The sequence below is a fragment of the Paracoccidioides lutzii genome, assembly GCF_000150705.2.
Source record: "Paracoccidioides lutzii Pb01 unplaced genomic scaffold supercont2.21, whole genome shotgun sequence".
NCBI classification, from domain to species: Eukaryota; Fungi; Ascomycota; class Eurotiomycetes; order Onygenales; family Ajellomycetaceae; genus Paracoccidioides; species Paracoccidioides lutzii.
Genome location: NW_015440967.1, coordinates 516,304 through 528,350, shown reverse-complemented (window position 1 = coordinate 528,350; position 12,047 = coordinate 516,304). Strand labels below are relative to the sequence as shown.

The window sequence follows — 12,047 nt, the reverse complement described above, 5'->3', positions numbered from 1 at the left end:
CCAACGTTGCGTGCACAAATCCCAGAATCCCAGGGAGCCATCGGCAAATCCTCAACTCCGTCTTCAAAGATTCCCCACCACTCCTCAAATAGACCCCGCGCTAAGAGGAACCGCCCTTGGCATGCCAAGATATCTCCGCTGCTCAGGCCACAGTCGCCCCGCACGATGACGTACGTTGACTCCATGCCACGGCTCTGGGCTCCTCAACCTCTGGACGTGGATCAGGGGGCGGTGGATCACGTGGCAGGGTTTCCACTGCACTGACGAATAGGAAGAGGCTGAGGATCTTGGCGCCAGTCTCGGAGGAACATCGGGAGGCGGATTTCAGCTGCGGCCCCACGGGTGTCCACGCATGTTCTAGGAAGAGGGGATGCGGGAGAGCGAGAACAGGGGAGGGTGTTTCTCTGCAAATGGGACTTGTTGGCGGGATTTGGCCTTGGATATCAGGGAGGGTGGGGGGTTCAAAGGGAAGGTGTATGCTGGAGGGAGGAGAAAAACATTTGGAACTAAAATGTGATGTTGTACCTGGAGGTACTTTTCTGGCACTCCCCGGCATGGTTTTTCATGCAGTGCGTATTCTCCGAGACATGGACGCGACATGTCCCGCCCCCAAGCAGCCAAAGAGGCCATGCAGCCAGCCATCCATCCATCCATCCATGGGTAGCAGAGACACTCCAACGTGCAATGGGGCGTCTTGGCAGTGCCCTTCGCCAAGCCACTAGGATCCTTCTTCTCAACGTCCATCCACACACCAAGAGGAGAACATCCCCCGCCAAACTGGGATCACCAGAGACGAAGTTGATGAAAGGGATGTTTCATTTCTGGAAAACATGGAACAAACCCTGTTCGCATTCGCCAATTGAAATGGAACCATTTTTGGCTGTTGCCATTGAACAAACCGATGCCTCCAAGAGGCCCTTATATGGATTGATGATCTCAGAGGCAATTCGGCTTGTTGAGGTTGTGGGGGTTTATCACAAGGCCAAGTGATTTAAGTTAACAGTCAGGGAAATGGTGGCTGAGTAATGAAAAAAGTCAACAGCAGAACACCAATAATACCCTTTGCCTCGGGAATTGCTGGGCTCTCGCGGAATAATATGCCAAGCCAAGAGCCAAGGTTTCCCACTCTAAGAGAGAGGATGGCAGTGGCATGTATGCTGCGCTTTGCGCGCAGGAAAGGCGGGTGATTTCAGCAGAACCCCTACCTTGGGGGGAACCCGCCTGGGTAGAGACACTGGGGTTAGATTTCCCGGCGGGCCAGCCGTCGGAGGAGGAAACGGGCCGGGGTTACTATATATAAAGCTGGTCGGTCCCACTCCATACATTGGATCTTGCCTCTTTCGTTCGTTTCAACCTTCCTCGGTTGGATTACTGAAGGATTTCTGCGACGTCAATTTAAGCTTTCCTATCTTTAAACCTCGAAGTGGCACTTGCCATTTAAACTCGGCTTCGTCTTTGCTTTCTGTTTCCTTCCTATATATGCGAGGCAGATAAAAGGCGCCCTCATCCCCACCGCAGATCACTGGACTCCCGTACGCCCTGTTGATACCACCCTCGCAAAATAGATCTCTCTCTATAGCCATCTCGGGTCGACGACTTACTATCTACCTATCTATCTATGTATATATATACACATAAGAGTTTCGTCTGGTACGCGATCCTTTTGTCCGCATTATTGACATTACATGTCTAGAACCCTGACTAACCACCCCCATCTCTTCCGACCTCTTTAGAGTTATATGTACGAATGGGTCTACTGACCTCTCATCTTCTCAACCCCAAACCTCACAGCTCCACTTTTTGAACCGTTCAACCCTCCTACCCTTCTACCTTGTTTGATTACGGCTAGGAATACCCAATTCTAGTCGATCTACCTATCCTCGCCATACAAGCAAGGTTTCTTCCTTTTTAACCGGTCTATCGACATATTCACTCGTTCGAAAACCCAATAGCCTAAGAAAAAAAAAAAAAAACGAAAAAATTATCCCGTCAGATCTTAAAGAGAAACCGACTATATAACTACTAAAGAGAGGAAAACGATTAAAGAAAGAAAGAAGGAGCAGCTTCTGCGTGATGGGTCCTCCAAAAACGGATGCCAAACAGGAATATACGAAACACCCCTTTCTTCTCTCCGTCAATGAGTTGGCCGAAGCCCTCCATACAAATATCGAAACGGGCTTATTGGATGCAAGCATCCCAAAGCTACAGGAGGAATATGGCGCTAACCGTCTGGACGGAGACGGAGGGGTGAAGTGGTATGCTCTGCTGGGAAAGCAGATTGCCAATGCAATGGTTCTGGTACGTTTTTCCCTCCTCTCTCCCTTTTTTTTTTTTTTTTTTTTTTTTTTTTTTTTTTTAATTTATTTTTTCTTCCTTACCCTATTACCCTCATAAAAGCGGTTTCGGGATCATTCATCATTATCCAGCCGTTCACTGCGGCTGGGTAGTCGCGCTTTTTCTCAACTGTCCACTCCGCGTTCTGATGGTCGTGTGCTGTATATGCCATGTTCTCTTAGATCGGGGATGTTGGGAATATCGAGGAGAACGTAGTTTGCCAAAAGATTGGTGGTAGATGATTTTTACTGTTTTCCTGAACATTTTGCCTGTGTGATATCCCGGCTCCCTGTTGCACAACATTCATGCTTCTCCTTGTTGAAACTTAAATTTTGAACTTCACCGTGTATACATCCTTGAGGGAACTATATAGTAATCATACTGTCTTGGACTAGGTCCTAGTCTTAGCCATGGCCCTTTCATACGGGGTCTCCGATTATGTTGAAGGAGGAGTGATTACCGCTGTTATTGTGGGCAATGTCTTCATCGGTTTCTACCAAGAATTCAAGGCGGAGAAGAAGATGGATTCTCTTCGCTCCCTCTCCTCACCTTCCGCCACTGTGATCAGAAACGGTCACGAAACAACAATCCCGTCTGGCGAAGTCGTACCTGGCGATATTGTCCAAATCAAAATGGGAGACACAGTCCCTGCGGATCTGAGGCTCTTCGATGCCATGAATCTCGAGTGTGATGAGAAGATCCTAACGGGCGAAGCTGTGCCGGTAGCCAAGGATATAGACTTCAGCCCATCTGGCTCTGAACTGGACACTGGTGTCGGTGACCGGCTAAACATGGCTTACTCGTCTTCAACTGTTACCAAGGGCCGCGGTCGTGGCATTATCGTCTTCACCGGAATGTATACGGAAATCGGAAAAATTGCACAGTCCATGCAAGGGAAGAAAAAGCGCAAAGCTAGTCGCTCCATGTCTCGGGAGAAGTACGGAAATTTTCAACCGATCAAGGGCGGTGCTCTTCGTGTCTGGGACGGCGTTGGGAAATTCCTTGGCCTCACGGAGGGAACGCCGTTGCAAATTAAGCTCAGCAAATTGGCATACGTACTGTTCGGATGCGCTATCCTGCTTGCTATTATCGTGTTTGGCGTGAATCGCTTCAACGTTACGAGTGAGGTGGCTATCTATGCTATTTCGACTGGTATGCGTTGGAATTTTCTGAATACCTTTTTGACTCTATCGTGGTTACGTCCCTACTAATATTTTATTCCAATTCGTCTTTAGGTATTGCTATCATTCCTGAATCCCTCATTGCGGTTCTAACTATCACTATGGTTGTCGGTATGACCCAGATGCGGAAACGTAAAGTGGTTGTCCGACAGCTGAACGCTCTCGAAGCCCTCGGTGGCGTTACTAATATCTGCTCTGATAAAACTGGAACTTTGACCCAGGGGCAAATGGTTACACGGAAAGCTTGGATTCCAGGAGTTGGTATTTACAGTCTCCACCAGTCTGACGATGCCAACAATCCCACTCGAGGAAAAATAGTGTTAGGACAACCCCCAGCATCAAAACAGGAGGCTGAACAGGAACGGGAGCGCAAGCGTGCCGAGCAAGACAGGTTGCGTTCTGCTGCTGGTCTGAAATTTGATATCCCGGCTGAAAAAGAGGAACGTGACCAACGTCGCATTGAGGAACGTAATGACTCTTCTCCTGAAAAGAGTGAAGATCTTGAGGAGGATGGCATGCCTGAGATGGTTCCTGAACTCGAGGCATTCATTCAATCCGCCGCATTGTGTAATTTGGCAACTGTTCGTCATGATCCAGAATCAGACACTTGGCAAACGATAGGTGATCCCACTGAGATTGCGTTGCAAGTGTTTGCTCACCGATTTGGGCTTGGAAAGAAGGTTCTCGAGACGCAATATGGCTGGAAACAAATATCTGAGTATCCCTTTGATAGCAGCGTGAAGCGAATGTCAGTTATCTACATCCGTGAGACAGATGGCGAAACTCGTGTTTTTACGAAAGGTGCTGCCGAAAGAATTATCGACCTTTGCACTAGTGTCGGAACGGGAGATCGCCAAGAGGCCATGACTCCGGAAACTAGAGAGAGAATTCTCGAGCAGATGGATTTCCTTGCAGAACAGGGCCTGCGTGTGCTTGGAATCGCGCAGAAAGCTGGTCCCCCTGATGTCCATTCTCATTCTGAAATTCCACGGGAAGAAATTGAGAAGGACTTAACTCTGCTTGGGCTGGCTGGTTTATATGATCCCCCTAGGTTGGAGACAAAGGATGCTGTCAAAGGCATGTTTCTTCCCCCCCCCTTCTTTTTCCAACAAAGATGATTCATTTATCATGCTTCAAATAATTGAGAAGGTTACTGACTTTGTTGGTTCATAGAATGTACCCTGGCTGGAATTCGTGTTCACATGTTAACTGGTGATCATCCGTCAACTGCGACCGCTATCGCTAAGGAAGTGGGCATCCTCCCGCGCAACCCAGGCACACTGTCAGCGGAGGAGGCTAAGTCACTCGTGAAAACCGCAGCGGAATTTGACGCCATGACTGACAAAGAACTTGATGCTCTACCGTCCCTTCCCCTCGTAATCGCACGATGCGCACCAGATACCAAAACTCGAATGATTGCTGCCCTCCATCGTCGCCACAGATACTGTGCCATGACTGGAGATGGAGTCAATGACGCTCCGTCCCTCCAAGCTGCGGACGTTGGTATCGCTATGGGTATGGCTGGTTCAGATGTGGCCAAGTCAGCCGCTGACATTGTGCTCACGGATGATAACTTCGCAAGCATTGTGAACGCAATTGAGGAAGGTAGACGGATGTTTGATAATATCCAGAAGTTCATTCTCCACTTACTCACCTCCAACGTCGGTGAAGTTGTGCTACTCATTGTTGGACTCGCGTTTCAGGATGAGAATAGAACTTCTGTTTTTCCACTCTCGCCACTTCAGATTCTCTGGATTAACATGTTGACCTCTTCATTCCCTGCATTCGGCCTGGGTCGTGAGAAGGCCTCTGCGGCTTCGATGCGTCGTCCACCTCACGATACCAAAAAGGGTGTTTTCACCTGGCAAATCGTCTTTGACATGATAATCTACGGTGTAATTATGGGAGCTTGTACGCTGCTCACATTCGTCATTATCATCTACGGTGCCGGAAATGGAAAGGAGGATCTAGGACACGACTGCAATGGTTTTGATAATGAGAGCTGCTATGTCGTATTCCGCGCCCGTGCCGCCGTCTTTGCCGAACTTACATGGCTAATTCTCTTCTCTGCTTGGGAATTCAAACACCTCCGCAACAGCATGTTCAACCTTGACCCGCTCCGCGACCGCAGCGAAGATCGTTACCCTTCCTTCCCATTCTTCCACGACATCTACGAGAACAAATTCCTCTTCTGGGCCGTGATCATCGGCTTCGTCTCAGTGTTCCCCGCCGTTTACATCCCCGGTCTAAACACGCAGGTCTTCAAGCACCGTGGCATAACATGGGAATGGGGTCTGGCGTTTGGCTCGATATTCGTATTCATACTTGGCGTGGAGGCGTGGAAGCTGACCAAGCGACGAACTGGCTGGTTCTCGGAGGGAGAAGATGATGAAAGTGCCACTCCTGCAACGGGCTTCCGGCGACGTTGGCCAAGTCATGAATTGGGTCTTAGACAGGGATTCTTCTCCTTTGCTCGCACGCTCACTAGGGGTAGTGAGAAGAGTTTTCTCCCTGAAAGTTCGAGGTCTAGCGTTAGTGGAAGGGATAACACCCCTTCACGCCCACGGGGTAGGACTGACCATCCTTTGGGTTCCAGGAGGGTGAAGGAGGAGGTTTGAGGGTTGAGACATGAAATATATGATATCACATTGACCCGCAAACCCCCTTTCCCTCTCTTTTATGACTACGGATCTTTAATTTCTTTCTCTTGTTTGTTCTGGGATGTTTGTTGTACAGGATACCTTTAATTTTCCCGGTTTGTTGTGTCCTTTTTATTGTTGTTGTTGCTTTGACTCGGGCGTTTTGCATTGGTTTTGTGGGACTGCTTGAGACAGATTTGTTAATAGCCATTTGAAGGAGAGGGGCCAATTAAGGCTTCCGACGAAATAGTTGTTTGATTTTCTCCTGTTTATAATTTTTTAAGAAAGGGAGAAGATGGGTTCGGACATGTGGTATATGGTTGAGCTATCTTTGAAGTAGTTAGATACGAGTCATGAGCTACGTATATACCTGCATATGTAAGATGAGTATATATATAAATATATGTGTAACTATATATTTGCTTCTGGATTCTGATTTTTTTTTAAAGAAAAACTTTCGTTGCTGCTTTCTTAAGAGTCAAAAAAGGCTGCTGCATCAGTTTGTCAGATAAGTTCAGCATTTATCTCCCAAGCCACCTTGGGAACGTGACCCTAGTGGACATTTGCTATTCTCCAGAGATCATCATTAGGCACCTTGATAGTTCGCTGAAGAAATAGCAAAACACGAATCGCGGATTATTGGTAGTGTTTGAGCGACTTCTGAGCCAATTGCTTTAGCTTTAGCATCTAATTATCGATAGTTAACTATCTCTGGCGGCAAAGAAAGGTAATTTGAAACTACGCTGTTTACATAACTAATGCCGGCCGGCCAATTGGGGACCTACCTAACTTCCAGGGAGCAAGCAGGGGGGGAAGTGATTGAGGAATTTTCTTTATCCGGCGGTTAAGATTAACTGGTTAGTTACAGGATCTCTACAGGGGCAAAAATTCAAGCTTATCTTGGCAAAGCGCTTGGGGTTTTTGGGCTTGTTTACTTAATTTAACGCCGACGAAGACGGCGTCAAAACACCCAATCGACGTTGGATGGTTGCAGAAGACACATATCCTGCCAAAGTTATGCGGCCTTGAGGTTGCATAGTACTACGTGGATGCTTTGGCCTGATCAACAACTCGTCAGCTGATAGGCGCAAACTGTCCGTTCCAATTGTCGTGACGAGGGTACGTATGGAGTCCATGTCTACAGCGAGTGCTGGGTTCAGAGTGTTTGTACTCTACATACAGGACATGGACACCGTTGGGAGTTTGAACAGAAATAATAAATAGCAGGTTGGGCTGTCACATTTCTGGGGTTCCTTGGGAATCAAATTCCCCGCCTGGCGTTTCCTGTTCAAGCAGGGTGGACACTCGATTCACGCTGAACATTAGCCTCTGGACTTCTATCAATCCTCACTGCTGAAAGAAAGGATGCAGATCATCGATGCATCTGCCCTCCGCCAGGTGGCCCTAGGACCCCTCCTCGTCAGCGTACTGTCACTATCTCGACTTAGCCAACCTGCAAGGGCTCTCCCAATCGAAGATGAAACGAATGGCATTGGCGATCATCCCAGTAACAGCAACATTGACCCTTTTGCCATTCTCGATCCGCAGAACTGGGTCAACCCAGACAATATGACCTGGGCCGACTGGAAAGCCCCTCCAGGAACCAACTGGTCGGACCCCAATAAGAAAGGCTCAGTACGCAACTTTAACATTGCACTGGTCACCGTCGACTACCCCGACATGCCGTTTGTCATTACTCAGGCGCCAGGATCGACAGTCTTCGGTAATCCGCAGCCAAATGCTCCGGCTGGAATCAAGCGTGAAGATGTGCCATCCTTTTACCGTGATTTCCTCAACAAACCCATTGATCTCAACCATGGACATACACTTCATGAGTACTGGATGACGGACTCGATGGGCCATTTTGGCGTCGATCTCACGCCTTTTGGTCCATACAAAATGACCTCGAAATCATACCAGTACGGTCTTGGCTCGGATATGAACCCGGGAGCATGCCCTCCCGGCGAGGAGTGTGATATTAATCTCCGCACTGATGCGCTTGGTGCCTGGCGTGTGGATATTGGTGACGAGGCAGCAGACTCCTTTGAACTCATCTTTATCCTGTCTGCCGGTCAGGATGAGTCATCTTCATGGCAGGAGTTTGGCGAAATGCGCTTCCAGACTCCAGCAGATATCGCTAGCGAGTTCGGGCCTCCAAGAACCGGCAATGAATCGCTGTCTAATTCTGCAAAAACTCGCTATGTCGAGTGGACTTCGTGGGCCTCAGCGGCCTGCATCTGGCCCAATGCTGGTGGCGGATCATCCACCCAAAGTGAGAGCTCCGGTATGGGTACATATGCCCATGAACTGAGCCATCTACTTAACATTCCTGATAATTACAACAATCCCTATGGTGTCCCGGCCAGGCGGGCTTTTACTGGACCTTGGTCCATGTTGTCTCGCGGAAGCTTTAACGGTCCGGGAGGCCCACATACACGTTGGCAGATCCCACCCACCCAGGGCGGCTCCTTGGGATCACTGCACACCATACGCGATAAGAATCAACTCAAACTGCTCGACGCCAAAACTCTCGTTCAGTTGTCACGCGAAGGGTTGGCCAACTCGGGCATTGTCGTTGCCCGTTTAACTGCACGCTCTGTCGTTCCTACTAATGGGGAACTGATTGGCATTCGAATTGCTATGGATGCTGACAGGTCGCCCGCTTGTGATACGAAGACTGACCCATTCTGCGACGGTGGAGGCTACAATGGCTACGACATCGAGGTTATCGACCGCATGGGCCCAGACTCCTTCACTCCAGACTCGGGTGTCATGATTAGCAAAGTCAAGACTGAGGCACGAGGTTCTTTCCAGTGGACTATCGATGCGAACCCGCAAGATTTGAAAGTCGTCGACTTCTATAGGCCAGATGGAACACAATCGATGATCACTGTTGGTGACTACCGCCAGTTGGCTGATGCCCTTTTCCATGCTGGCACCCGTTCCGGCAGTGAGTTCGAGTACGTCGACGAAGCCAATCGTCTCCACTTTTATATCGTCGATATCCACCGGGATAATAAGGGCGTACTGTCATATACAACTGCTGTCCGGTCTCTCGACACAAAGGACAAGCACAAACGTGGTGTCGAGGTCAAACGTGGCGAGATAAAATCCAGCTTTCCCAACACACCAGCTCGCATGGGCGTTATTTGTTCATTCAGGGTCCATAATACCGGTTCATACTCAGCTGCCGGCGGTGGAAACCACCACCCACAAGATGCATCTGCGTACCTGAAGTCGGACGTGTACCGGCTCAGCGCCAGTGTGAAGGGCAAAGGCTGGAGGGTCGAGTTGCCCAATGCCTTAACCACAGCCGAAAATGGAAAATGGATGACAGTGGATGTTGCGGTAGCTGCAGACAGAGGCGCTGCACTCACTGCTGTAATTGAACTGAAGGCCACTTCGGAGTCGAATCCTTCTGTCACTGCGTCTGAACGGTGCTCGGTGTCCAAGTCTTAAATCCAATGCTGAGGAGAAATTGTTCGTTTTTGATATGCTTGAAGCAGTGTTGATAACATTGTACTGTACAAAAATATACATACAGCACCTCTGGAATTATGTGCACAAGGGCCAAATTAACTATAGATAAGCAACAAAACTACAATAAAGGAAGATTTCCTCGAGATGTCGAATGAAGAGGTTTATCCTCAATGTTAGTACCCATTTCAGTAATCGTTCAAGATAGTTTAAATGGCCATACATAGTCCTCCTCAAAAGATACCGTGGTTGAAGCATCCAGATATTTTTGTCCAACTTCCATCATCGCATCGCAGGTTTGGAGAGAGAAAATTCGCTGCTGGGTCTGTTTGTCATGTTTGCATATCAACGTCAAACCTCAACATAACTAAAAATGCCATGCATGCGACATGCCGTACATCAACAGCAGAATACGCTGTGGATAGCAGCAATTGAGCGAGATTCCTTGGTCTGCCGGTTGCCGATAACGAAGGATTTGGATTGCGCTTCGGGAGGCATGGCATATCTCCCTCTCTTCTTGAATTCTAGCAGCATATAACTATCCTTGAGGATCACCGCATGGCAATCCCCCAGTGGCTTATAGGCCTCCTATTTTACCTCCGAGACTCTATCCATAATAATATCCGAAGGTAATCAAGCACCAGAAACTTCACCTCACTCCCCAGTACCCTGTCGCCTAGTGCAGGAAGTGTACTGTACTGAGCCAGGAGCAATGGCTCTCCCCTTTCGCCCCTGCGGATCCGCCGGGCGGAATATTTCCCTCCTCCCTCGCCATGTCCCGAAGAGCATAACCACACAAGTCAATAGAGTCTGGTACCACTCCTCCGTATCTACAGATGAGCTCACCCATTTCTCCTCCCTAGCTAGCAGCTGGTGGGATCCGTTGGGGCCGTCGCGCATCCTACATCTCATGAACCCCCTCCGCCATGACTTTATAGCGTCCTGTATTGCGGAATCTAATCCCCTCTCTTCTCATAACTACGAGACAAGCGACATACTTACCAACAGCAGTGGTGCGAATGGAACCGCATCCACAAATACCAACCGGGGCCTACGGTACCTCGACATAGGATGTGGAGGCGGCATCTTCGCTGAATCCCTTGCACGCACTATCCCACCACTTCCACACATAGGCACAAGCGCAAATTCAAACATAAACCAAAATTTGTCACCTGTAACCCAGGCTTCCTCAATCCTAGCTATCGACCCCTCCCCAGTAATGATAAAGATCGCAACCTCTCATGCCCGCGCCGACCCACTTGTTCATTCCCACCTTCAATCAGGCCGATTTAAATATGAAAACACAACACTAGAAGCGCTTCTTGCCTCGAATTCCCCTTCGCCCGCATCCACATCCGCATCCGCATCCGCATCATCTTCATCTTCATCCTCATCCTCGCCGTCACTCCAACAGCCCTCCCAACCCCCATCGACATCGACATCCACATCCACATCCCCATCTTCCCCACACCTGCAGTTCGACATAATAACTCTTTTTGAAGTCCTCGAACACGTCAACCCACACACATCCTCCCCACGCTCCTTCATAAAGCAATGCCTCCAACTCCTACAACCGGGAGGCTGGCTTATAGGCTCGACAATCGCGCGCACACTGCCGTCATACATTCTTAATCAGGTTATTGCGGAAGCACCATGGCCGATTGGTGTGGTGCCGCGGGGCACGCATGAATGGGATAAATTTGTGAACGAGGATGAATTGAAGAGGTGGGCTGGGAAGGGGCTGAGGGAGATTGATGGGAGTAGTGACGGTGGAGATGGAACTGGGATGAGGTGGAAGTGTGTGGGAGCGATCTATTTTCCCGGGTTGGGGTGGAAGTTGATTCCTGGGACGGAGAGGTTGGGGAATTATTTTTGGGCGGTGCAGAGAGGGAGGGCCCCCGAGTAGGACTTTTATTTATTTGGTTCGTTTGGTTATTTCGAGAGTGTTTATGAGCGTAGCTGCATTCTCATTGCATTGCCAATTGCTCTATACTGTATTATATTGTACTGCACACACATGTGCCTTCATTTCGGTTCGAGCCTATGGAAAAGGCACAAAGCCACCTTACTCTAGGTGTTCATCTTTGGATGATAAGGGTGAATTTTTTCATGTCCCTCTTTTCAATAAAAAAGCAGACATTGAAGCGTCAAACCTATCTGAATCATGGTAATAAAAGAATTGAATGTCACCTAAAATCTCTCGAGCACTAATACCACAGCAGTTGACTTAAATTCCAGATTCAAACACCTTCACAAATATTACGAGAAAAAATCTATTGCACGGCAAGAAACTCAACAGGGATGGGGGTAAATAATAATAATAATAATAATAATAATAATAATAATAATAATAATAATAATAATAATAATAATAATAATATTAAAAATATAGCGTTTTGTTCAGCGCAGTCAATCC

General features: G+C 48.4%; 4 protein-coding genes across 4 annotated transcripts; 3 read left to right on the top strand and 1 right to left on the bottom strand.

Annotated features, from left to right (window-relative positions):
• Window positions 1-142: 142 nt before the first annotated feature.
• PAAG_12331 (hypothetical protein) lies at window positions 143-556 on the bottom strand (the record flags this gene model as incomplete). The annotated part of the gene is made up of 1 exon (XM_015847834.1): window positions 143-556. One exon carries the CDS (start codon window positions 554-556, stop codon window positions 143-145), a length of 414 nt encoding a protein of 137 aa, XP_015702578.1.
• A 1,517-nt stretch (window positions 557-2,073) lies between these two features.
• Window positions 2,074-6,133, top strand: PAAG_12330 (potassium/sodium efflux P-type ATPase, fungal-type; the record flags this gene model as incomplete). Its single annotated transcript, XM_015847833.1, has 4 exons — window positions 2,074-2,298; window positions 2,730-3,486; window positions 3,570-4,547; window positions 4,689-6,133. The coding sequence occupies 4 exons, from the start codon at window positions 2,074-2,076 to the stop codon at window positions 6,131-6,133; spliced, it is 3,405 nt and encodes a 1,134-aa protein (XP_015702577.1).
• Window positions 6,134-7,519: 1,386 nt separating this feature from the next.
• Window positions 7,520-9,613, top strand: PAAG_07076 (hypothetical protein; the record flags this gene model as incomplete). The annotated part of the gene is made up of 1 exon (XM_002791119.1): window positions 7,520-9,613. One exon carries the CDS (start codon window positions 7,520-7,522, stop codon window positions 9,611-9,613), a length of 2,094 nt encoding a protein of 697 aa, XP_002791165.1.
• Window positions 9,614-10,343: 730 nt separating this feature from the next.
• Window positions 10,344-11,537, top strand: PAAG_07075 (hexaprenyldihydroxybenzoate methyltransferase; the record flags this gene model as incomplete). Its single annotated transcript, XM_002791118.1, has 1 exon — window positions 10,344-11,537. The coding sequence occupies one exon, from the start codon at window positions 10,344-10,346 to the stop codon at window positions 11,535-11,537; it is 1,194 nt and encodes a 397-aa protein (XP_002791164.1).
• Between the last annotated feature and the right edge of the window lie 510 nt (window positions 11,538-12,047).